General features: G+C 42.5%; 1 protein-coding gene across 2 annotated transcripts in view; it reads right to left on the bottom strand.

Annotated features, from left to right (window-relative positions):
• GABBR1 (gamma-aminobutyric acid type B receptor subunit 1) overlaps nucleotides 1–26020 on the bottom strand; it is a 196954-nt gene that overhangs the window by 46439 nt on the left and 124495 nt on the right. For both annotated transcript variants that reach the window (XM_042452359.1, XM_042452358.1), the window contains one exon: nucleotides 23313–23345. In XM_042452359.1, the coding sequence (XP_042308293.1) occupies nucleotides 23313–23345 (33 nt within the window). The remainder of the gene's footprint in view (nucleotides 1–23312; nucleotides 23346–26020) is intronic.

Genomic DNA, 26020 nt, shown 5'->3' on the forward strand with positions numbered 1-26020 from the left:
CGGAGACAGTATGTAGAGAGATCTTGCAGCATCTTTGAGACTAACTGAAAGAAAGACATTGGCAGCAGGAGCTTTCCTAGACTAAAGTCTACTTCCTCAGATGGAGAAAGAGGGAAGGGGTGGACAGTATGGGATGTCCCTACCACCCTTCTCTTTCCCTCTTTCTCCATCTCCTCTTCTGACTTCTGGCTAGTGTGATGGTGGGGACAGCATGGGATGATGGAGGAAATTAGAAGAGGAGGTGGAGAAAGAGGGAAGGAGAGGGATGATGGGGACAGCATGGGATGATGGAAGAGGACATCATGGAGATGGAGTCAGCATAGGAAGATGGAGGAAGTCAGAAGAGGGGATGGAGTTGTTAGTTTAGAGATAGATGGCATGGGATGATGGAGATATTCAGAAGAGGGGAGAAATAGTCAGCATAGAGATTGATGGCACAGGAGGATGGAGGAAGTAAGAGGAGGGGATGGAGAAAGAGGGAAGGAGAAGGTGGTGGAGACAGCATGGAATGTCCTTACCACCCCTCTCTTTCCCTCTTTCTCCATCCCCGCTTCTTACTTCCTCCATTCTCCCCTGCTGTCCCCACCACCTCCTCACAGCCCATTCAGCTCCATTCCCTTTGGCATCAAGCTAGCCTGGTAGAGGGATGGTGGGGACAGCATGGGATGATGGAGAAAGAGGGAATGACAGGGGTACTGGGGACAGTAGGGAATGATGGAGGGAGGGCAGCATGGGATGATGGAGGAAATCAGAAGAGGAGATGGAGAAAGAGGAAAGGATAGAGGTGGTGGGGACAGCAGGGGATGGTAGAAGTCAGATTAGAGGATGGAGAAAGAAGGAAGGAGAGGAATGCTGGAGTCATCATGGGATGATGGAGGAAGTCAGAAGAGGGGATGGAGAGAGAGCAGAGGAGAGGGGTGATGGGGACAGCAGTGAATGATGGAGGAGGTCAGAAGAGGGGATGGAGAGAGAAAGAAGGAGAGGGATGTGAGGACAGCAGGGGAATATGGAGGAAGTCAGAAGAGGTGATGGAGAAAGAGGGATGGAGAGGAAAGCAATAGGGAGATACAGCAGGATGGCAGGAGCTGGAGGAATATCATGAGGAGGAAGACAACAGATGGGGCCAACTTTTAATGGTGGAAGATGAGAGAAGACAAGGGTGGGGGCAAGGTGGAAGAGTGGGGAGATGGAGGCATGGAGACTGTTAATGGGATGGTGAAATGAAGGGGAAGTGACCAGGGCAATGGAGCGCTAGGAAGGGCAAAGGAGGTGATGGAGAAGAGAAGAATGAGAGAGGATGAATGGATGGACAAGAAAAGCAAAGCAATGGACATGAGAAAGACAACCAGGGATGATGAGGAAAGAGGGAGAGTAGGCACATAGAAGAAGGTAGGCCAGAGAGACTGGAATAAAACTTTAGGGTTGCAAGGATGAGCAGTCAAGAGGGAGGGAAGGCAAGGAACTAGATGAGAAAACTCCTGGGTGTTTTGGGGGCGGGGGGGGGGGGAAGCAGGAATCAAGGCAGGATGGACCAAAGATTGTGGGCAGTAAGATGGAATCAAGAGATGGAAAAGTAAAGAGGCAGAACAGGAGCAGAGAGAAATGGCTACTATACTTCATGACAGAAGCGATGACACAAGCAAATGGAGGATGAAAAGTGTAGCAAACTTGGGGGGAAAGGCGATCAGTAGAGGAAGATGGAAGCATGCTCCAAGAAAGAAAAGAGTACTAAGCAGAAAAAGATGAATATACTTAGGCCAGTTTTTGGGGAAAAGTTGGTACAAAGAGTTAGTGGCTGGAAGCCAGTGGCAAAGGCATAAAGTATGGAGAAGAAAACTGGAGATAGGAAGATGGGCTGAGATGGAAGAATAAGGGAAAAGGAGAGAGAGGTGAAAGGAAGAATGGGGGAAAAATTGATGGAGAAGCCTGGGAGAAACTGGTGGTCGAGGTGTGTGTGTGTGTGTGTGTGTGTGTGTGTAATGGTATTAGGGAGGATGGAGAAAGTGCTAAGGTAGGGTGAGGAAGAGAAAATGAAGCAGAGCTAATGTGATGATGCAGGAAAGAGAAACAGTGATGGAGGTAAGTTGAAAGTTGAGGAAAAGACACAAAGTAGGATGGGCGCCAAAGAAGTGGGAAAAGAAGATAGAGGAGATGTTGGAAATTTTATGGAGGTATGTAGTAAAGGAAGGCAGAGAGAAGGAGGACGGAGGCAGAGGGGCAGAGCAAATATTGGGAGAAAAAGCAGATGGGACACAAAACATTTCAGACTAAGGGGAAAGCCAGGCCACATTCTGAGAAGTCCAGACAACATTAAGACAAGGATGCAGTGGCAATGGCTAACAAAGAACTAGGGGTCAAAGCCATCAATGGTGGTGGTGGGGGACAAAGGAATCCCAAGACCGCATGCAGAGGGAGCTCCACTTAGAGCAGCCTTCCTGAACTTCCCCAGACAGCAATGGCCATTCTGACTGGGGATGATGGGACCTATAGTTCTGACTAATCTGGTGAAACCCAGGTTGAGGAAGGTTGATCTAGGATGAGCATCATGCCTTGGACCTCCAGCTGACCAAAAGAAACTCTAAAGTGATTTTAGCAGCAGATAAAGGGAGCAATGAAAATGAGCTGGACACAGTTGCTTTGAATCAATTGTGTACCTTGTTCTGATGGGGGGGGGCAGATTTTTTTTGGCCTAAAACAGAGGCACTAGGAGCCAGGTTTCCCGGATCTGTGAGGAGGGGGCCTCAGCTGATAGAACGTGTGTACTTTATTTGTTGGAGGGGGGTACTGTGAAGTCCTGGGCTCTTTTCCCAGCTCTGGGGAAATAGGGAGGAGGTGGTGTATGTCACCAGCTCCCCTCCCTGCTGGTTGCTGACATTTTCCTGGCACAGACACATGCGGAGGTGGCTGGGAAGGGAACGGAAGCAAAGAAAGGAATAAAGATTCCCTGCAGATCAATGCACTTTCACCAGCCGCTCTCTAGCATTCACCCCCTGTGGGGAAACTGAGGCTTAGTGAGAGGAAAAGGTATGCAGAAGAAAAAGGTAAAAGTGGAAGTAGAAATTAGCAGTGCAGGAATCTCTCCCCACCTGCCACCTTCAACCTGCTATATAAGTCCTTCTTCTAAAGCTTTATGGAAGCTCGAGGCCTTAAACCTCAGGCTTGAAAGGGTAAGATTTTCTTTGAGAAAAAGAGGACTGTAGCTGGTATTACCTACTGTACTAGAAAGCACTCTCCTCCTAAGAGCTAAGAATAAGTAATCTTCCTAGATCAACAAGGTGGCATGTTTTTCTCATATACACACAAGATAACAGAATTCAAAGATATAGCTGTGTTCGTCTGGAGATTAACTGAAAGATAGAAGTTTGGAACATGAACTTTCCTAGACTTGAACATACTTCTTCAGCATCTGAGGCTTCATGCTTCCTCAGCACCTGAGGAAGTAGACTCAAGTCTATGCAAGCTTTTGGTACCAACTTCTATACTTCAGTTAAGTCTCAAATTCAAAGATATAGCTGTGATAGTCTCTAGAATCAATACATAAAGAGATCTTGTAGCATCTTTGAGACGAACTGAAAGAAATAAATTGGTAGTATGAGCTTTCATAGACCAGTAGACTCAAAATGCATCTGAGGAATTGCTGCCAATTTCTTTCTTTCAGTTCATGTCAAAGGTGTTACAAGATCTCTCTACGTATTAAGTCTCAAGGGTGATGCAAGATTCCTTTGCACACATCCCTTTGCATAAGGACATGGTGAGTATACTGTTCCAAGGTGGTGCACACAAGTTTGGCCACCATTGTACATCTGGCATCTTGTTTAAGGTTTGACGCTCCCCCTCTAGAATTTTTATCAAATTATACCCATTGCCTAGAACCTACAGCCCTGCTTCCACTTCTTTTGTAAAAGGGGCACCTCTGGGAATTGGGAGGCATTGGACAGAGAGGAGATGGAATGTGGAGGGTGCTTAGCAAACCATTGTCTCCAGATTTGGGCCTGGAAACAATAGCATGGCCTACTTTAGTCTAACCTCAGGGCACTTTCACACTACCCAATTATAGTGCCATTATTCCACTTTAAATGCTGTGGTTTCATCCTGCAGGATCCTGGGGTTGGTAGTCTGGTGAGGGACTAGAGCTCTCTGCAAATTCTTAATATCCTTTGAGACTACAGACAAGAAGGACAAGTGAATCCCACTCCAGCACTGGCAAGGAGCTAGAGTCTTCTTTTGTTGCTGTGTGCTTTCAAGTCATTTTCTACTTATGGTGACCCTAAGGTGAACCTATCATGGGACAAGTTTCTTCAGAGGAGGTTTGCCATTGCCATCCTCTGAGGCTGAGAGAGTGTGACTTGCCTATAGTCGCCTAGCGGGTTTCATGGCTGACCTGGGAATTGAACCCTGGTCTCCAGAGTCACAGTCCAACACTCAAACTACACTGGCTGTATAGAGTGCCATAAGATAACTAAAATCAGCAGGATAGTTTAGGGCATATAGGGCAAGTTTTGTGGCACATGAAACCCTTTTGCTCAAAAGCAGGGAATAGTCCAGAGGCTGAGGAGGAATGGCTGTGGACAGCCATTGCTGCCTCTCTAGTATCTGATGGGTTAGCAGTGTTTTTATCTAATGACAGGGTCATCCCCATCCCTCCCAGGGTCTGAGGCAGATGTGGGGAGAAGCACTAGTCTGTTGGCCCCTAATATTCTTTTTTTTTTAAAATAACAAACAAATGGGTAAATTGCCTTTCCTGCTGGCCTCCAGGGGCCATTTTACACTAAGCATCTGAAGACTATGAAAGCTCATGCTGCCAACTTCTTTCTTTAAGTTACTCTCAAAGGTACTATAAAGCCTCTCTGCATACTGATTCTACAGACTAACACGGCTATATCTTTAGATTACAACACTATGAATTCACTTTAACTTGAACTGCCATGACTACATCCTGTGGGATCCTGGCTGAGAACTCTAAATAGCAATAGCAAGTAAATTTCTATACTACTTATGAGTGAACTAGCACTCCCTAAGCGGGTTACAATGTGTAAGCCAATTGCCTCCAACAAGCTGGGTACTCATTTTACCGATCTATGAAAGGATGGAAGGCTCAGTGGACCTTGGATCCCTCCTCAAGACTGAAGTGACAATGTTGTGACTGCAGTACTAGCATTTATCCACTGCGCCACCAGGGCTCCCTTTCCCTAAATACCTTTCACTAAACTGCAAATCCCAGTACTCCATTGGACAGGACTACTATAGTTATTAAAGTTGAATCATACCACAATGATGGGTCAGTATGAAAGAGCCCCATGGCAATTCACCATCTAAAGTGGCAATTCACCATCTAAAGGGGCTGCAAGCATCTCCTGTGTTGTTTAACTTCAGAACATATCAATTTTTCAAAACTGTAAGACCACTCCTGTTCCTCCATCCCCACTTTTGGGCAGTCCACAAAACCTCTTGAAAATCCCAGGGACAGAAATTTTGTTTTCAGGCCTACTGAGATTTCCCACCCTTATTCTAAGGTATGCTTCCTATCCTTCCCCCTATTTAGCTTCCTTAGGGACTTGCTTAACACGGTGAATGAGGAGGGCACTAAATGACAGGCTCCAAGACTATGGCAGGAATGGATGGAACGAACTGTGGCTGCTTTGGATTCAGCAGACCTAAAGGTCTTATGCCTTGATTGCAATGTGGGATCCATATGCACCACTTAGGTTCTCCCTGGGTTCTCAAAACTGTCCCCAAAGGAAAGGATGTTGCAAACTCGATTCCCACTTTGGGGCAAACATAGGATATAAGTTAATAAATGATGATAGTGACAATGGCAAGGGAGAGGAGAGGACTGTTCAGTCCAGTCTTTAAAACGTGTGTTAAAGCAATGTTTACTCATTCCTGCCTGAGGACAAGAAATCATAATAAAAGGGTGAATCCCAAGTGAAGAACTTAACCGAGAGGCAAATAGTCTCTCAAGATTGGTTTTCAGCACTCTGATGTCACTAACTGAATGGCCACATCCCAATGGGAAAGAGACTAGGCCTTCTTTGCCTAGTCAAGGCTTTTTCACTTTCTTCAGATCTCTTTCCTTGTGTCCCATGTCTTAGATTACAAGTCTAAAGCAAGGATTGGGGGCTGTAGAAATGTGAAGACCCTGGTGGGCTGCATTTCCACACCCAGTGTGACTGGAAATGACATTGCATCACTTTTTCCAATTTTATTTTTATCAGATTTATTTGCTATTCTAGGGCATGTGAGGGTTTGGAGGGTTTCTTGGCGCAAAACTGTTGTGTTGTGCAGTGATTTTTACCTATTTCAAGCATTTTGGGTGTAAAAACGTGCCCTAAAGGGCATGAGGTTTTTGGGAGGTTTCAGAAATAACACATTTGGGCCTTGCAGGCCACATGTGGCTGGTGGCCAGATTATGTCCACCCCTACCTTAAAGGCAGTGACTGTCTGATTACTGATATCTGTAAGATGTTCTGAGAGTAGAACAAATTTTTTACATAAATAAAGTAATAGGAATGAATAAATAAATCTGCCATGTACTCTAAAGATTGTATAGGAAGGGAGCAGAGAGCAACTGGAATCTTCCCTAACAATGGTCTCTGTCTTCTTACATGAAGGCCTCATATTGAGAAGCATGGTTATTAGGATGGCAAAAGGCACTGTTGCATCTAAATATTAGTTATCTGTGCCTTTTATTGGAGAAATGTCCTTTTACAGCCAAAGTCTCTGGGACTGAAGAGCCTGAACATGTTACACTTGCCAAGAAGATGCATTTGTGAACATAGCCTTCCCGTGGTTAATAAATCTTAACTCATGACCATAACATATAGAATCGTTCATCCCACAGAGCATGACTGTCCAGAGGCAAATCTCCAGACTCCTGCTGGGGGCTGCAAGAGAGAGGAGCATGGAGATCCACTATGATATGGGACAATCTACATGTTGAGGCTGTGACCTAACCTGGGATCGCTCTCTTTAGGAAGGATATTTTCAGAGGTATCCCTGTGGGACAAATATTAGCTGTGTTCTGGCTGCCTAACAACTGATAGAAATAATGTGTGTGATGGAGGCTGATTGGGAATATCTCGTGGAAAGCCTCAGAAGAGCTCTGGAAAATAACACCTCAAAAGGCTTGGAAGAGCACCTCTCCCTACATTGGGTTTGGCAAAGTACAATGTATGGGCAAACCGAAGCCTCCAAGGGCATTTTTGAGGGAGATAAATATTTAAAGAAACAAACGAAGGTTGGGATATCCAGTACAAGGACTGAACCGGAAAGCTAGAGAGGAACACTCATAAGGTATTTACCACATTCTTGCCTACTCTTTCCCTAAGGAGCTCAGGGTAGCTTATGTATGTGTTTCAATTGCATACCTCCTACTTAATGCTTCCCCTTTCAATGATAACACAATGAATGGAGAACTAAAGGAAGGCAACAACAGTGCTAATAAGTGCAATATAATGTAGCCCATTTATTGCAGAGGTACCTGCAGTGGACAACTAACAATGATAACCATTTTTAATATGCTGGTGTTTAGGCTGAGAAACTCTAGGGAATCATTGCTTCAACAATACTCCTACTTCAGCCCTCAGGAGGCCTATTTAGCTCCTTTGTGCTTTGTTCCCTGTCCTTTTAAAACCATTTCCAATGCTCTTCTGAGGGGGGAAAACAGAGGCTTTCCAAGGGATATTTATTATTTTAAGCAAAGGAGAGGACCTCACTTGTGGATTGATGGCAGCACTTTGTACCTTTAAGCACAGAGTATTGTGGATGTGGAACAATTAGAAACTTCCTCTTACTTCCCTCTGAGTGGTGGGCTAGTGGAGAGGCTGCATGCAGTTCTCAAGGCCATTTTAAAATCTTTTGTAATGTGGTGAGTATAAAGCTCAGGAAAAATAGAGTGATGCACAATCCTCGCCCTCCATTACCCAAATAAGTACAATGTAGATTGGTGTTAGACTGAGAACTGCATTTTTTGAGTGTTTTACCATATGAGGCTGGCATTATCTACACATAGACCTAGAGTAATAGAAACATAGAACTTAGTCCAACCCCAGATTTCCAGATAAAGTATCCCCAGCCTCTTTTTGAAGACGCCTTAAGAAGGAGATGCCACCACCTCTATAAGTAATTGATTCCATTGCTGGACTGCTCTTTGTTGTTTGTTGTTAACTGCAGTTGAGTCAATCTCAACCCAAGGTGACCCTGTGGATGAGACATCTCCAAGACTCACTGTCCTCCACTGTTCTGTTTAATCTTACTGTCAAGAAATCCCTTCTAATATTCAATCAAAATCTACTCTCCTATAACTAAAAACCAGTTGACCTAATTCTACCCACTGAGACAGGAGAGAACAGGCCTGACTCCTATTTGTGGTAGCCTTTTTGGTATTCAAAGAGTGCAGTCATATCATCCCTCAGTCTTGTCTTCACCAAGCTGAACATGCCCAGCTCCTTCAGTCTTTCCTCTTATGCTTTGTTCTTCATACCTTTTATAATCCTCATGCTCTTCTCTGAACCTGCTCCAGCGCTCTCTCTCTCTCTCTCTCTCTCTGCCTTCATGTTGCCTGTCAACTTATGGTGACCCCATGAATTTCATAGGGAATTCTTAGGCAAATAATATTCAGAGGTGGTTTTTGCCAGTTCCTTCCTCCGAAATATAGTCTAAAGCACCAGATATTTGTTGGTGGCTCTCCCATCCAATTAATAACCAGAGCTCACCCTGCTTAGCTATATCCTTTTTAAAATGAATCACCCAGAACTGAACACAGTACTCTAGATGAGGCCTGATCAATGCAGACTATAGTGTGACTATAACTTCCCTCAACTTGAAAACTATGGTGTGTTACAGACACGCCGAAGGGGCATGCTAGGGTTAGGAAGGGGCGTATTAGGGTTGAGAAGGGGTGTCCCTTCCGGACGCCCCTCAACCCTAGTACGGACCGAGTCCGTACAAAATGGCGGCGCGCATCCACACGGGGCCGCCATTTTGACGTCTCGGACGCATAGCATCTGGACGTCACGTGGTGGAAGTGACACCGCGAGTGTGCGGCTAGCTCCTCAGGGCGCCACTTCTGGGGCGCAGAAAGAAGCACCAATTCGGGGCTTCTTTCTTGCTGCACCCGGGAACCGCGCGGTTTGGCCGCTGTGGTTCCCGGACACAGCAACCGGCGGCGGCGGCAGAACGCCCTTCTTGGGCGCTCTGTAACACACCTCTGTTTTCAATATATATTCTAATATATCTGTTCTCTTATTTTAAAATGCATATTCTGTCAACATCTCATAATATATAATATATGCAACCCATGTGGAGATAGTTTCTGTTTGTTTGATATTTTTCTTGACATGAGTGTACTGTACATGCTTTTTAGCTCCTGTAGTTTGTTGGTTTATTTATTAATTAAAATATTTATACTCTGCTCCATATAAAAAAATATAATTTAAACAAGCTAAAAATATAGTAAACCTAACAATGAGTAAAAATAAATAAATAAAGAGATTTAAAAGTTTTTTTAAAAAGTATTTGGGATGAATTAATGAGGCCCAAAGACCTACCTAAACAGCCAAGTTTTCAGTTGGCATGGAAATGAATTTGTGTTACCACCAATCAGGCCTCCAAGCCTGATTACATAAGGTGGGTATCATGACTGAGAAGACCCTGTCCTATGTCCCAACACAGTGTAATGACCACACTAGCGGCACACAGAGTAGGACTCCCCTAGCAGAGCTCAGTCCTTGGGCAAGCACATATAGGAATGTATAGAGAAAAAGAAAGAGTGAGAGAGCCATCATGGCATAGTGATTTCAGTGCTGAATGAACAAATCCACTGGTTCTGCAACTCTGGAGACCAAGGTTCGATTCCCAGCTCAGCCACGAAACCCACTTTGGGCAAGTCACACTCTCTCAGCCTCAGGGGAAGGCAATGACAAACTCCTTCTGAAGAAATCTTGCCAAGAAAACCCTACCATAGGGTCCGCCATAAGTCAGAAACAACTTGAAGGCACAGAACAACAACAACATATACAGCCCACCTGCATTATACGTGGGCATGCTATATGCAGCTTTGAGCACACACACTCAAGGTGCGGGAAGCGCACGGGGTGCAAGGGGCAGCGCATCCCATTTAGATGAATGGGCATGCACCTCTGGCGCGCGTGCGCTGCCACGCAGCTGCACACACAAGCCCCATTCAAATGAATGGGCTCGAGCATAGGTGGAATTCGCCTTACGCGGGGGGAGGGGGGGTCCAGAACGAATCCCCCGTGTAAGGCAAGGGTCCACTGTGTATACACACACACACACACACACACACACACACAAAACCTTGTCCTCGTTAATTTCAATATTAAATTGGGAAATACTCCACAGTGATGTTTACTGAATGATATGTGACCCTGTTATTGGAAAGCATACCAATAGGGACAAGAGTTTGATAGGCTGTAAGCCAGACAGTCCCTATTTAGATGCTTTCTCACTCATTAACTCCATTGGTGGCTTCATGCTATTCTCTCACCCTCCTCTGTCATCTTCAGTTCCATTATCTACAGTGCTTAAATCAAAATACAGTACTGGTCTGCCTTACCTGGTACACTTGGAATACTTGAGATGTGCTACATTATTACATTTTAACCAAATGACTACTATGACATGATCAGGAGAAGAATTTTGGAAGGGTTTGAGACACCAACCATGGTTGGGGGCTTGAAAACACCCACAGATAGATTAGGTTTATCAAGTTTATTTAGAATAAAAGAAACAAAAAGCAAGATAAAAGATGATAAATAGATCACCAATGGCATCAGAATACTGTAAGTACTTAGCATTGCCAAGGATACATTGTAAGTGTGGCCTCTCACAGCTGGAAGCATATGTGACGCTTCAAAAGTCTCAGAGACATTATATTCTAGAGACAGCAGCACTAATGCTTAACTCCACAGTATTTGCATCATGCCAAAGTCTAAATACAGTGCGCCCACGTTATACTCGGGTGCGCTATACGCGGCTTTGAGCATACGGTCAAAGCTGCACGGGAGCGTGCAAGGTGCAAGGGGTGGCGTGACCCATTCACATGAATGGGGTGCGCTCCCGTGGTGCATGCCCCACGCACCGCCACCACAGGCACGAGCTCCATTTGTTTGAATGGGGCTTGATCATCCACATTTTTTCTTATGTGGGGGGTCCGGAATGGATCCCCCATGTAAGAGAAGGGCGGACTGTACTTAGGCTAGCATTTAAATGATGATTAATTTATCAAAGTATGGCCCCACATACTTAGTGTACCCAACATTTTAGAAAGGATGATTTATCCCCTCTGTGGTTAGCTGTCCTTGCAAGGATTGCAATAACTCTTAGCAAAGCCTTGACCATCACGTTTCTTTTTCTGAGATGCCTCATTTGAGCTGGCACAGCAGCTCACACCCTAAAATAACTTCCCTCGTCCTGCCTGTCTTGAACTTTGGCAAAATTTTTCTCCTATCAACAACTTAGAAATCAAAGACTGCAAACATTTTCTATATTTCTACAGCTGTTAGTAAGTCAGCAGATATGACTCTTGCACTATGCAGACAAGAGGTCTGTGATTATAGGCTTAGAAGCTTAACATAAGTTGATCAGGCTTTATAGCTAATTAAGACCTCTAACCAAAAAGGGAAAGCTAAAACTTTCTACCTCTAAAAATTCCAACTGTGTATATACTTGACATGTATTATACCAATGGAAACACCCTATTCTTTATGCAAGGAGAGTTCAATGGCTTCTAGATGTTGTTATAATTTTCTTAAAGCAGTGAACAGGAAGAAAAGTACTGTTCTTTTAAAAGCAGTGAACAGGATGAAAAGAACAGAGGGCTTACTTCCAAGAGAGACTGATGGAACAAATGAGACAGAAAGAATCTGTCTTATGCATAGAAGTACCGGTAATCAGAATGGCAGGAAGCAAACACTAAGGTTAGAATTTATAAAATATGGTGTAGACGCAGAAGAAGATGGGGGCTGCAAAGGGAAGCTATGAAGGAACTAAAAAAGATTTTCAAGTGTAAAGATATATCACTGAATACAAATGTCTGCATTGTCCATACCATAATATTTCTGATTTCTATGCATGGTTGGGAAAGCTGGACAGTGAAGAAAGCGGACAGAAAGAAAATCAATTCATTTGAAATATGGTGCTGGAGTGGAGTTCTACAGAAACCATGGGCTGCCTAAAAGACAAATAAATGGGCCTAATTGAAAATCAACCTTGAATTCTCAGTAGAAGCCAAAAGGACTAAGCTGTCATACCTTGGACACATCATGAGACATGATTCATTGGAAAAGATGGAAATGTTTGGTAAGTGAAAGTTAGTAGGAGAAGACAGAGACCACATTATAGTTTGACAAACTCGATTAAGGAAGCCACAGCCCTCAGTTTGTAAGAGGGCTGTTAAGAGAGTGAGGCAACATATTCCATTGTCAAACAGCCCTTACTGTCAGTTCTTCCTAATCTTTAGGTGGAATCTTTTTTCCTGTAGTTTTAATCCATTGTTCCATGCCCTAGTCTCTGGAGCAGCAGAAAATAAGCTTGCTCCATCCTCAATGTGACATCCCTTCAAGTATTTAAACAGGGCCAGCCTCTCATCTTTTAACCTTTTCTTCTCCAGGCTAAACATATCCAGCTCCCTAAGTCTCTCCTCATAGGGCATGGCTTCCAGACCCTTCCTCATTTTGCTCACCCTCCTATGGACATGCTCCAACTTGCCAATATCCTTTTTTAATTGTGGTGACCAGAACTAGGCACAGTATTCTCGGTGAGGTCCAAAGCAGAATAGAGTGATATTTTTACAGTTGGTCCTTACTATACATGAGCTTGCCATATGCAGATTGGAGCATCTGCAGATGGCCCCACCCCATTCTCCCCAATGGCCGCATGTGCATATGGCTGTGCAGATGTGGCTGCATGCATGGTGTGCTGCCATTGTAAACGACAGGACTTGAGGTCCCGCAGTTTTTGACATCCACAAGGGCATCTAGAATGGGATTGCTACTGCCAGATACAGTTGCCTTATTCTGCCTAATAGCAGGGCTGGCCACACAAATAGGGGAACTTATACCACCTGGAAGGTTAGAGTTGTGCATTGCTGAAGCTTTTGTACTAAATGAATCCTTTCTTTTTCACACAAATCTGTGCTCAGACTTCTGTTCCACAAATTTCTGCCCCATTTCTGTCACACTTTCTCATATATATATATATATATATATATAGCCACCCTGATTGCATTTTGTAGAGAGGTGGGATATAATAATAATAATAATAATAATAATAATAATAATAATAATTATTATTATTATTAGGCTATAAACTTGCATTAAAGTGCACACATGAAAGGCTTGCAGAGAACATACAGTATGTAGCAGTATGAGGTTTAGTTCTGCTCTTGTAGAAGGCCCACCAAACTCAAATTCAGAGCTCCTCAAGACTTTCTGTCATAATGGAAAGTTGGAGAGCAAACAGGTCAGAAACCCCAAAGAAATTTGATTAGAAAATCTTAAGGGGATACACTGAGATTCATTGTCCCAAAGAGATTATTATCTTAGGGATAGTGATGTGAACTGCTTGGGCAGCCTCCATGTGCATGTCACGAACACAACAGAAACAAGATTTTGGGTAATGTTCTTCCAGACAGCACTATCAGGAGCAATGGCAACACAGTGGCAGAAAATGGGCTTTGAATGAAGAAAGGAGGTCCCACGCTCAATACTTGGCTTTTTCATGTTGAAAGATCAGCATATGTGCAGTCACTCATACTGACAGTTACCAATTTACATTCCACCAGTCCAAAATCTGTGGCAATTCTGTTGACTTTTATCAACAAAACAATGTTGGCATGTCTTTTGTAAGGCTAAAGAATCTTGAATTGCTTATATAAAAGTAAGCTACTCCCAAATACTATTAGGGCAGGGATAGCTTATAACAATATACTCTTGCTGGGAAGATCCATATATCCCTAAACTACAGTGAGACATATAGCTAAATTCAGAGGAAATTGGGAAATCTGGTGGGAGGATAGCAGATGATGTAATTATCTTCATTAATCAAAAAGGCCCAGTGATTCGCTCCTGTGAGAACTGCCTCTTCTATACTGCTGTGGATGAGCTAGGAACTGATGTGACAGGCTCCCTGCCTTGAGCATCTAGAGAGCCATGACCAACCAGAGTAGAAAAAAAATGACCTGGATGGGAAATAGCCTGACCTATTAAAAGTTAGATTTGTATGGCCCCAGTCATTCTAAGGCCACCCAGGGATGACTCAGAGGATGAAGAACACCAATTTGTAATCTCCCAAGATTATTCCTGGCAGCAAAACAGTGATATGAAACCACAGCACATCACAAATCCAAATCAGAGTTGCAGAACTTAGAAAAGAGATCATGGGGCTGGCTGGAGGGACTCTGAAAATTCTGTCCAAAAAGGTGAGCTTTCCATGCTGTGGCTTGGAATTGACAAGCTGTGGATTGAGCAAGGAGCAGATCTCACTCTTGACAGCATTTTAAAAAACAACCCAGAGGGGAAGAACGGAAGAAATGGCATCCATGCAACAAGCTTCAGACTTGACAAAGGGACAAAGTGTGCATGCAAATGAGACCCAATGGAAGCTCTGACCACATCAGTGATGCTGCACCAAAAGGCACCAGTGATCAAGAATTCTGGGCAGGTGTGCCCCACTTTGAGAAGAATGGACACTGCCCTTGAAAGCAACAGTTGAGATGCATCAAAGGCACATGGGAAGAATGTGTATGACTCTTCCTGTAAATGTTTGCAATCCCAAAGAGATTGGGTTGGTACAGAAACCTAACTCAAATGGGAACGGGAGAGAGAAAGAAAGATTTCATTTATTTGGCTGTTTACAACCTGAGCTGGAGCAAAAAATTCCCTTCCCTATTCAATTCAGTAAGAGGAGAACCAGCCTATTATGAAAAGCTAAGCACTGGTTTAAAGAGAGCCACCAGAGCTTTTGTGTGCATGAATGAGAACCAGTGAGGTATTGTGACTAAAATCTTGGATTGGAAAAGACAAATTTGAGACCCTGTACTGGGAGAAAGGTAGGATATAAATAAATAAAATAATAAAATAATAACAAAACCATGCAGTCTGCAGTCATCCACAAACTTTACTAGGCTTGCATCTACACTGCAGAAATAACGCAGTCTGACACTACTTTATCTGCCATAGCTCCAACCTACCGAATCCTGTGATTTGTAGTTTTGTATGGCACTAGCACTCTTTGGCAGAGAAAGTTAAAGATCTTGTAAAACTACAGATCCCAGGCTTCCATAAGATGGAGCTACAGCACTTAAAGTGGTGCCAAGCTGCATTATTTCTACAGTGCAGATGCACCCTAAGTGACCCCCAGGCCAGCTGCTTTCTTTGTGAACCCAACCTAGCTCACAGGTTGTTGTTGGGACAAAATGGTCTCCTTGGAAGAAATATATAAAAATGAAGTGGATGTCAAGTTTTCTGTCAGTTTAGTACAATACGTCTGGGGGCTGACTTTGATTTACTGAAGTATAAAAGAAAGGGAGTCTGTGTATGTGCTCAGAAGAGATATGAGCTCTTGGATTCAGAAAAACAATTGGTAGCTTCTCTCATTCAAAATGCCCTTTATAAGCAAGAAACAGCTTGTACAAAAGACCACAGAACTGCTGTCCTAGAATTGGTTTCCGAGAGGATGGCAACAATGTGGAGGAACCGATATGCTCTAGACTTAGGCATCAGGTTCTTAATAACTTTGGATAGGAAGGGAGGGAATTAATACAGCAAGATCACAATAATCTCCTTTTATCCAAGAATTTTCAGGAACATCAGCATGAGCTGGAGAAAATGGTGCTTTGGATAAGAAAGCAGTTGCATCCAGGGCCAAGTGGTACAGAGAGTTCAGTTCATAGGGTCTTAGTCCTGTTCTGCGATGGAATAAAATTAGCAGGATCACGTGAGAGGAGACCTTTGGCTGCCGTTGACTTCTTATGGTTGGACAGCTGGGAAATTACAACATGCAACCTGACTAATTAAAATTTAATTGATTAATCATAGTTGGAGGGAGCATAAGATCCTTTGCTTCTGGATGTTGTGTTTGTCTACTGTTGCAGGGATCATTTTAGAAACAGCAATCTTCTGTGTCTGAAATTGAAGGAAGGAAGGTTCTTTTAAAATGGGGCTTGCCATTTGCAGTTTTAATAAGTCCATCCTATGTTCTTGGCTTCAGGGGAAGGCAGTGGCAAATCTCCTCTGAATAAATCTTGCTGAGAAAACCTCATCAGAGGGTCGCCTAAGGGTTGCCATAAGTTGGAAATGACTTGAAGGCACACAACAACAACCACAGGAGGTCCATACATAAAAATGTTGTTATAAAAACTCAGCATAAAAATTATTTCAGTGAGCCATTTTAGCTGATGAAAGAGAATTTAAAATCAATTAATCTGACAATCCCATCCCCAGGTCTGGGAAACTCATAGCTCTCCAGCTATGGTTGGACTGCAAATCCCATCACTTCTAGCCATTACAACCAACTGTGTGAGATCATGGCTACTGCAGTCTAACTGGAGGCTCACAAGTTGCCAACACCTGAATTATCTGATTAAACACTGCTATTATAATGTATGTGGCAGCAATGCATCAGTTTTCCTCAGTGCTCAAAACTCTTTATATACATTATTCAGGAAATTACTTAAAACACTTGTGTGAATTAAACTAGGATCATTTTCATCCTCACCCTCAACACCCCCCCCGTGTGTGTGTGTGTGTGTGTGTGTGTGTTTGTGTGTGTGTAAAAGGTAATAAAATGGCTGATACATTACCTCTCAGCCACCTCCATCTATATAATGGGGACAGTTATCAGTCTGAGTGCTGTGACTCTCTGGTGGAGTTGAGATTTGAACAGGCCTCTGCTCATTGCTCAGGCTTTTATCCACAACATTAAACTATTTCTCTGTTCATGCACTCATTAATAATCATCTTGACTGGAGTTACATGCCTTAGTAACATCCTGTGATACAGCAGTATCAGGGATTTTGTTGTTGTTATGTGCCTTCAAGTCAGCTCCACGTTATTGCAATCCTGTCATAGGATTTTCTGGGCAAGATTTATTCAGACAAACCTTGCCATTAATATACCCCTAACATTTAACAGATGAAAACTGGAACATGTGTGGCCAAGCAACATCAGTGTGGGATCAAGCATGGCAAAAGTTATTAATGATGAAGAACACATAAACTTGGGGAGGCTTTTGCTTTTTCCTGAATCAACTGGGAAGTCTCTGTTCTCCCATTTCCTCTCCTCTTTCCCCCGCTCAAGTTAACTGGTGCAAATGACTTTTGACCTTTTAATTCAGTTTGCAGCAAGCTGAGGACAGAGATGGAAAAATGGGAAGAGGAGAGAGAATTACTCAACACCTTCTTTGCCTTAGTCTTCTCACAAAAAGGCAAAGGGTGTTCAACCTGAGGAAAGTGGAGCAGAGGACAGAAAAAGGGAAATTCAGCACAGAATAAGTAAAGAGATAGTACAGGAATACCTGGTTAATCTAAATAAATATAAGTCTCCAGGATCAGATGAACTACATCCAAGAGTATTAAAAGAACTAGCTAATGTAATATCGGAGCCATTGGCAATAATTTTTGAGAACTCCTGAAGAACAGGAGAAGTCCCAGCAGACTGGAGGAGGGCAAACGTTGTCCCCCATCTTCAAAAAGGGGAAAAAAGAGGATCCAAACAATTATTGTCCAGTTAGTCTGACATCTATACCAGGAAAGATTGTAGAGCACATCATTAAACAGAGAGTCTGTGAACATCTAGATGGCAATTCCATAATCACAAGAAGTCAACATGGGTTTCAGAGAAACATGTCATGCCAGACAAATCTAATCTCTTTCTTTGATAAAAATTACCAGCTTGGCAGATGAAGGGAATGCTGTGGATATAGTATATATTGATTTCAGTAAGACCTTTGACAAGGTTCCCCATTAAATTCTTGCAAACAAGCTAGTAAAATGTGGGTTAGACAAAGCAACTGTTAAATGGATTTGTAATTGACTGACTGACTCTACAAAAAGGACATGTCCTCCAGCTGTTCCGATTTGGAAGGGACAGTCCTGATTAATCTTCTGTCATTCCATTTTTTCAGCTGCCCTTAAAATTTCCTAGTTTCTCTCTCCTCCTCCCTCTTTGTTCTCAGCTTACTTCAATTGCTTCATACTGAGTGCAAAGGGTTTGTACACCTTGACAGCACTCTATTGTTGCTTAGCCACGTGTGTCCTGGGTTTTATCTGTGAAACTGGGAGAGTATGGAAACATCCTACTTTTGGTCTTGCTGGGGAAGGTTACGGGCACCAGACAAACCCCTTGTTTCAGTACCATCTTAAAAGGTATATTTGGTGAGATGTGAGAGAGTGGCTTTTTTGTGGCAGCTCCCAGATTGTAGAGCTTCTTTCAAAGGGAGTCTAGACTAGCGTCGTTCCTCAGGCAGGACTTCAGCAACTGCTTGCCCATACGGACAAAAGTCTTAACTAGACACAAACTTTTTAACATTTTAAGTTGGAGAGAAGAATCATAGAATCATAGAATCATAGAATCATAGAATCATAGAGTTGGAAGAGACCACTAGGGCCATCCAGTCCAACCCCCTGCCATGCAGGAAATCCAAATCAAAGCATCCCTGACAGATGGCCATCCAGCCTCTGTTTAAAGACCTCCAAGGAAGGAGACTCTATCACCCTCCGAGGGAGTGCATTCCACTGTCGAACAGCTCTTACTGTCAGGAAGTTCCTCCTAATGTTCAGGTGGAATCTCTTTTCCTGTAGCTTGCATCCATTGTTCCGGGTCCTGTTCTCTGGAGCAGCAGAAAACAAGCTTGCTCACTCCTCAATATGACATCCTTTCAAATATTTAAACAGGGCGATCATATCACCTCTTAACCTTCTTTTCTCCAGGCTAAACATCCCCAGCTCCCTAAGTCGTTCCTCATAGGGCATGGTTTCCAGACCCTTCACCATTTTTGTCGCCCTCCTTTGGACACGCTCAAGTTTCTCAATGTCCTTTCTGAATTGTGGTGCCCAGAACTGGACACAATATTCTAGGTGGGGCCTGACCAGAGCAGAATACAGTGGCACTATTACTTCTCTTGATCTAGACACTATACTTCTATTGATGCAGCCTAAAATAGCATTGGCCTTTTTAGCTGCCGCATCACACTGTTCACTCATGTTCAACTTGTGGTCTACTTGGACTCCTAGATCCCTTTCACACGTAGTTTCATTCAGCCAGGTGTCACCCATCCTATATCTGTGCATTTTATTTTTCTGCCCTAAGTGCAATACCTTACATTTTTCCGTGTTGAATTTCATTTTGTTAGCTTTGGCCCAGCTTTCTAGTCTATTCAGGTCATTTTGAATCTTGATCCTGTCCTCTGGGGTATTAGCTATTCCCCCTAATTTGGTGTCATCTGCAAATTTGATAAGTATGCTCCCAATTCTGTCATCCAGGTCATTGATAAAGATGTTGAATAGCACTGGGCCCAGGACAGAGCCCTGTGGGACCCCACTGGTCACTTCTCTCCAGGATGAAAAGGAGCCATTGTTGAGCACACTTTGGGTTCGGCCGGTCAACCAATTACAGATCCATGTAACAGTTCCTTTGTCTAGCCCACATTTTACCAGCTTGTTTGCAAGTATGTCATGGGAAACCTTGTCAAAGGCCTTACTGAAATCAAGATATACTATATCCACAGCATTCCCTTCATCTACCAAGCTGGTAATTTTATCAAAGAAAGAGATTAGGTTTGTCTGGCATGACTTGTTTCTCTGAAACCCATGTTGACTTTTTGTGATTATGGCATTGCCTTCTAGATGTTCACAGACTCTCTGTTTAATGATCTGCTCCAGAATCTTTCCTAGTACTGATGTCAGACTAACTGGACGATAATTGTTGGGATCCTCTTTTTTCCCCTTTTTGAAGATGGGGACAACGTTTGCCCTCCGCCAGTCTGCTGGGATCTCTCCTGTTTTCCAGGAGTTTTCAAATATGATTGCCAATGGCTCCGATATTACTTTTGCCAGTTCTTTTAATACCCTTGGATGGAGTTCATCTGGTCCCGGAGACTTAAATTCATTTAGATTAATAAGGTATTCCTCAACAAGAAGAGGTAGACATAAGTCCTTCATGCCTAGGCCCAGAAGAAGATGAAAGGCCCTCCCTCCATTCCAATTGCCACTGTCCTGGCTGAGCAAGGAGGGTGAAGAAGAGGCAGTATTTGCTGGACTTAATTTACTTCCACACTGCCATCCCCTTTTCCTTTTGAGTCATGTCTTAATTAGATTAAGGGCAGGGAACTAGGTTTTGTTTCTTTTTTGCTGGTGGTCTTTTACTTGTAATGTGCCATGTACATTGATGCACTATATAAATAGATAGCCATGCACTATAGATGGATATTTAAGTTAAGTATCTTAATTTAATTCAGATTTTAATATAATAACTAGATTTTAATACAGATAATTTTAATATGTATAATTGATGGTGTTTTTATTGGAATTTTCTTTGTAATTATGTTGAAAGCCACCATGGATTCCAGTTCTGAGTAATGGTCAAGATATAAATCAAATCAAATCAATACACAGATTTGAAAATGGCACCAGGGAGTATTTCCCAACCCAATAATAATAATTCCCTCTTCTTGTTTGGAATTTGCAAAGGTAAAAGAGATGTTATGGCACCCAATGCAGTCATAAATACAACCCATTTTCCTAACAAGGTTTGGTAGTTTTTGTTTATTAAATTGTTTTTGCATATTAAATTGTTTATACAGTTTTGCAGAATAGGTTTAGCTTTTTCTGGAGTGCACCATTTCAGGCTGAAGGTGTGAATTTATATGTTTGAGTCATCATCCCTGTGCTCTCCCCCCAACATACACACACCTCCCTACATGGAGAAAACTAGCATACCAAGTGGAAGAAATATGGCTTATCTCTAAATACAAATCTAAAATTAAAAAACGGCAATATTTTTTATAAAAAGAAAGAATGCTTCAACTTCTCTGCACATCCAAGATGTCCTTGAACTAACCCCCCTCCTCCAAAGGCATATTTCAAGGTGAAACAGCAGAACAAAAATTCCTCAAGTGGTTTAGATAAGGACAAAGGCTTTTTAGCACACTACATATGCTTAACTTGGTTAGCCATACAAGGATATCTGCTTACATTGCCATCCTACTAGTTTTGTTAATGGACAAAGGGATTTATTACTGTCTATGCTTTCTGTATTTCACTTCCTTCTGACCACACTGTCTATACCCCCATCTGTCAGCTGACAATAACTCTTCATGCATTGGATTCCATAGACAATGTCTGCAAAAGGTTACATCATAACCTTTGTGTTTAAGACACTTGAAGATCCTTTGCCATTTTCCATGATACAAAATGCATCCTTGGTATCTGCTGGGGTTTGGCTCCAGGATCCCACATGGATACCAAAAATCCATGGATGCTCAAGTCTTATTATATATAATGGCACAATAAAATAGTGTCCCTTATATAAAGTGGCAAAATCAAGGTTTGCTTTTTGGAATTTACAGTATATCTTTTTGGAATATTTTCATGCAGTGGATGGTTGAATCTGTGGATAAAACAATCCATGGATATGGAGGGCTGACTGTACTTCATTTATTTGCATAAAGAAGTACTCTCCTTCCCCAAATGTTGTAGAAGCATTAAAAATTTACCCCATTCCTTTGCAGTGGGAAAGGCTCTACAAGGATTGGGAACTGTGAAAGGGTAGGAAGCTGTAGTGGTTGCTGAGGAGACTTTGGAGGGCTGTTCTCCCACCATACTGACTTTGCCCGCCCCACAACCTTTTGCTCCCAAATTCCCTCAGGGATATAGGGGGCATTTACACCATGCTTTTGGGGCCCTTTTAGATCCAAGAGAGGCCTTTTAAAACAATAGGAAGTGAAAAGAAGTCCCTTGTGCTGTGTTTTTAGGCTGTATCATACTTAATTGTACTGTGTTCTTAGACTGTAAATGGCTTTGGGTCCCAATTCTGGGAGAAGAGCAGGATACTACTTCTACAACTACTACTAAATTCCTGTTCATGTTGTATTTCAAAAAAGGATTCTCTAGGGCTTAATTTGGTGGTGGTGGTGGTGGTGGTGGTGGTGGTAATGGGGCTAAACCATTGTGGAAATTCCCACTCAACCACTAGAAGGCATTTTGGGACAATTTGTTTTTAAAATTTTGCATTTTGTTTTTTACCTTGGAGGGCTTAGGGGGCTTCCAAACATTGTAGAAATGCCACCCACACACCCCACAGGGCATCTGGGAACATTTTGGAGGAAAATAATAAGAACAGGAATAAGAATAATTATTGGGGGGGGGTTGCCATTTTTTCCTACCTAGGATCCACAAAAATGGCCCTGGGGGCCACATGAGGCATATGAGCCACACTTTGCCCTCCCCTGTACTTGAGTCTGGAGGCTGAATTTATGATCTTACATTTCTTTTGAGATTTCTAAGAAAACAAAACTAACCAAACCCACCTAAGAAAAGCAAGCAAGCAAGCAAACAAACAAACAAAAACAATGAAGAAAAAGAAAATATTCTGAATGTTGGCAGTGTGCACTTTTAAAAAACTTAACAAAGTTCTTATTACCAGTGAAAACTGGTAAATAAATATCACTCTTCCCCACAACCCCAGAGCATTGAATTGCAGAGTTAGGAAAAACAATTTTCTTAGACTCCAACTCTCAATGCTGGCAAGGGGAATATTAGGGATTGTAGTAAAAAAAATATATTAATTTTCCAATGTCTGGCTTTAACATTTACAGCCAGCCTTGACTTTAAACAAAGGAAAATAAAAGCAACAGACATTGTAGCTCCAATCTATTCCCCAGAAGCCTTTCCACCTGCCTTCCTGCCCTTAGCTTTGCCTGTTAACTCTGCCACTTTACTGACACTCTGCTCCTGCCGGGCCCCTGAATTGCATTGAGCTGCCTGTTATTCCAGTCTGGGGATGTAGGTCACTCTGGGATTAGTGAGAAATGTCAAATCTTTACATTCTCCCACATGATGCTCACACACCTATCTTTTCCATGCAGGCAGAATCATGAGTTTAGCAGCTGGGAGTCAGGACCGCAGAGGGATTAAAGCCCTGTCAGCTATCAGGTCCCTTAGGATCAGCTGGAGGTGGATGCTGGGATGAGAGATTATACAAGGCAAGACCAAGATCTGGTAGGGTGGGGTGAAGATGAAACAGATTTGGAGATGTGAGAAAGCACAGAGGAAGGGAAGGTAAAAAGCAACTCACCTGATCCAGACCTGGAAACAGGAGGACGCCACACTGTAGAAGGAAGCAAGGAGAAAAAGTGATGATCAGACCCACAAAAGATGTGGAAAAATATTCTCATCTCTCCCTAAACAGAATATTTAAGTTCCAGAATAACACACTCTTTTCAGAGTCTGACAACACTTTAACTGCCAAGGATCAATGCTATGGAATCCTGGCATTTGTAGTTTGTTGTGACACCAGAGTTCTCTGACAGAGAAGGCTAAATACCTCACAAAACTACAATTGCAGAATTCAGAGCATCGAATCATGGCAGTTAAAACGGTGTCAAACTGTATTAATTCTGCAGTATAGATGCAACCTAAGACTGAGAATGAAATTTAATTAATGAAGTGGATCATTAATTAAATAGACACCCTGAGACCTTGCCATTCAACAGCAGACCAACACAGATATTAACATGTAAATCACTTCCTCTCAACCAAGGGTCACACTGTATATACATACCCCACTCACTCCCATGTCAACATTCTCTGAAGATGCCAGGAACATGGCCACATAGCCCGAAAAGCCCACAAAAACAATGAAGTTTCTGCTTGCTTATTTTTAGAAGCTATTTTGTTTCTAGTATGGAATGAATACCTTTCCCTCGGTGTTTGGTAGAGTTACTTTTTAAATTTTATTTCACCTCCCATAATCCTCTGGTGGAGTATTGAATCCTCTGGTGGAGTATTGAAAGATAATCAGTGAGAGGAATTTTGGGGGCTGCAGTTCAAAAGTAACTTTTTCAGGCTCTGCTTCTTGAATCTGTTCCACCTGTACTCTTTGTTCAACATCTCAGACTTTGTTCCCACCTCGATCCGCAGGGAGAGGCGGAAAATATAAATTATTATTATTATTATTATTATTATTGTTATTGTTATTATGTTCCAAGTCCCGTTGCTGATTAAGAAATAGCCATTAGACACATGCCTTTGGGGCAGTGGAATCCACTTTGCAGAACACCAATTCAAAGGAGGTTTATCAGGCTTCACCACTTTGATCGAAAGGTCAGGAACCTCCCATAGGTTGAATAGGGCCTGTAAAGCTTTCCCATCTATCTTGTGGCCGCCTCCCTTCTCATCTCCCCCATCCCCAACAAGTAGGTTTTGAAAAATACAAGCTCTCAACTGGCTTCAGTGGAAGGTTTTTCCCAAGTCCAGCTGAAGCAAAGGGAAGGCATGAGGATTGATTCTTCCCTCTCTACAAACCATAATGCCTCCTTGTCCAGGAATTATCAAGACTATTTGTGAGTCTAGCTACAACACAGGAAAGGAGAGGGGAGCAGGGTTTTGTGTGTGCATGTGTGTGTGTGTGAGCGAGAGGGAACTTCCCTCCCTAGCTTTGTTCTTATAGGCATCTGGGAAAGACATAGCTGTTCCAAAAGGCTTTTAATTGATTTTTCTCTTTGCTTTGTTATTTTAGTGATGCTTACCTCCATTACTGCAGTTTTATTTGATGTTAATTGATTCTGTTGTAATTTTATACTGTATTTCTTTCTTTACTCATTGTACAATGTGCTCTTATGTAAGCTGCTCTAACTGCAGGCCTGTTCTATACTGCATTCACTCTGTGAAAAAAGGTGGGGTGTAAACACGTTAAATGAATTGATAAACAAATAAGGGTTCAGTCCTCCTGCTAACTAACAGGCTCTAAGTTGTGATAGAATGCCATATATTCCTCCTCCCTGCAAGAATGCCAGAGATGCTGCCATTGTGACACTAATGTGATCTAGTGTGGTATAGTCTTGTTGTGCTTCTTTGAGTAATTTCTGACTTATGGCCACCCTAAGGCAAATCTTTGGCAAGATTTGTTCAGAGGGGATTGCCTTTGTTTTCCTCTGAGGCTGAGAGAGTACAACTTTCCCAATGTCAGCCAATGGGCTTCTATAGCTGAGCAGAGATTTGAACCCTGGTCATAGTCCAACACCCAAACCACTAGACCACGCTGGCCCTCATGTGGTTTAGTCTTGGGATTTGAGAAATTCAGATTAGTGTTGCAAACTGGGAACTGGAAAATCCAAGTTCAAGACCCTGATGAACTATGAAACTAACTGGATGACCTTGGATTCAACATCGCATCCTAGCCTGACCCCAATCTATCTCACAAAGTATATGCTTCTGTAAACAGAGTGAGGCTGCTCAAATTTCTCATTTAAATTTGGTGGCATTATGAGTGGAATATGGGTGCCACAGACAAAGAGTACATGTAAGACGTATCTTATACCTCTACCTTGTATGACCATTCCCCACTGATGACACAACTTGATATTCACCCTGAAGTTTTCACATTTCTTGTTATTCCTACAAGCAATTGCCCACTATTGGCCCACTATTCACACTGTCCAGAGGAAATACGTTATGCACAATTAAGTTTTTCTTTCCAATCCCTCTTCCTCCTTCTATATTATTTTCAGACAAAGAGTATTCTTTCAAAGTCATATTTACCGTATTTTCTGGCGTATAAGACAACTGGGCATATAAGATGACCCCCAACCTTTCCAGTTAAAATATGGAGTTTGGGATATACTCACCATATAAGACTACCCCTCTTCCAACACACACCAAATAAAAATTAAAAAAACATCAGATTTGATTTCAATATGGTAATTTTAATTCAAATGACATGCAGGTACTTAGTAGGAAACCTTGTTGTATACAAAGCCTGCTTGGATTGGTCAGTTCTCCCTG

Source organism: Sceloporus undulatus, chromosome 2, assembly GCF_019175285.1.
Source record: "Sceloporus undulatus isolate JIND9_A2432 ecotype Alabama chromosome 2, SceUnd_v1.1, whole genome shotgun sequence".
Lineage (NCBI taxonomy): Eukaryota > Metazoa > Chordata > Lepidosauria > Squamata > Phrynosomatidae > Sceloporus > Sceloporus undulatus.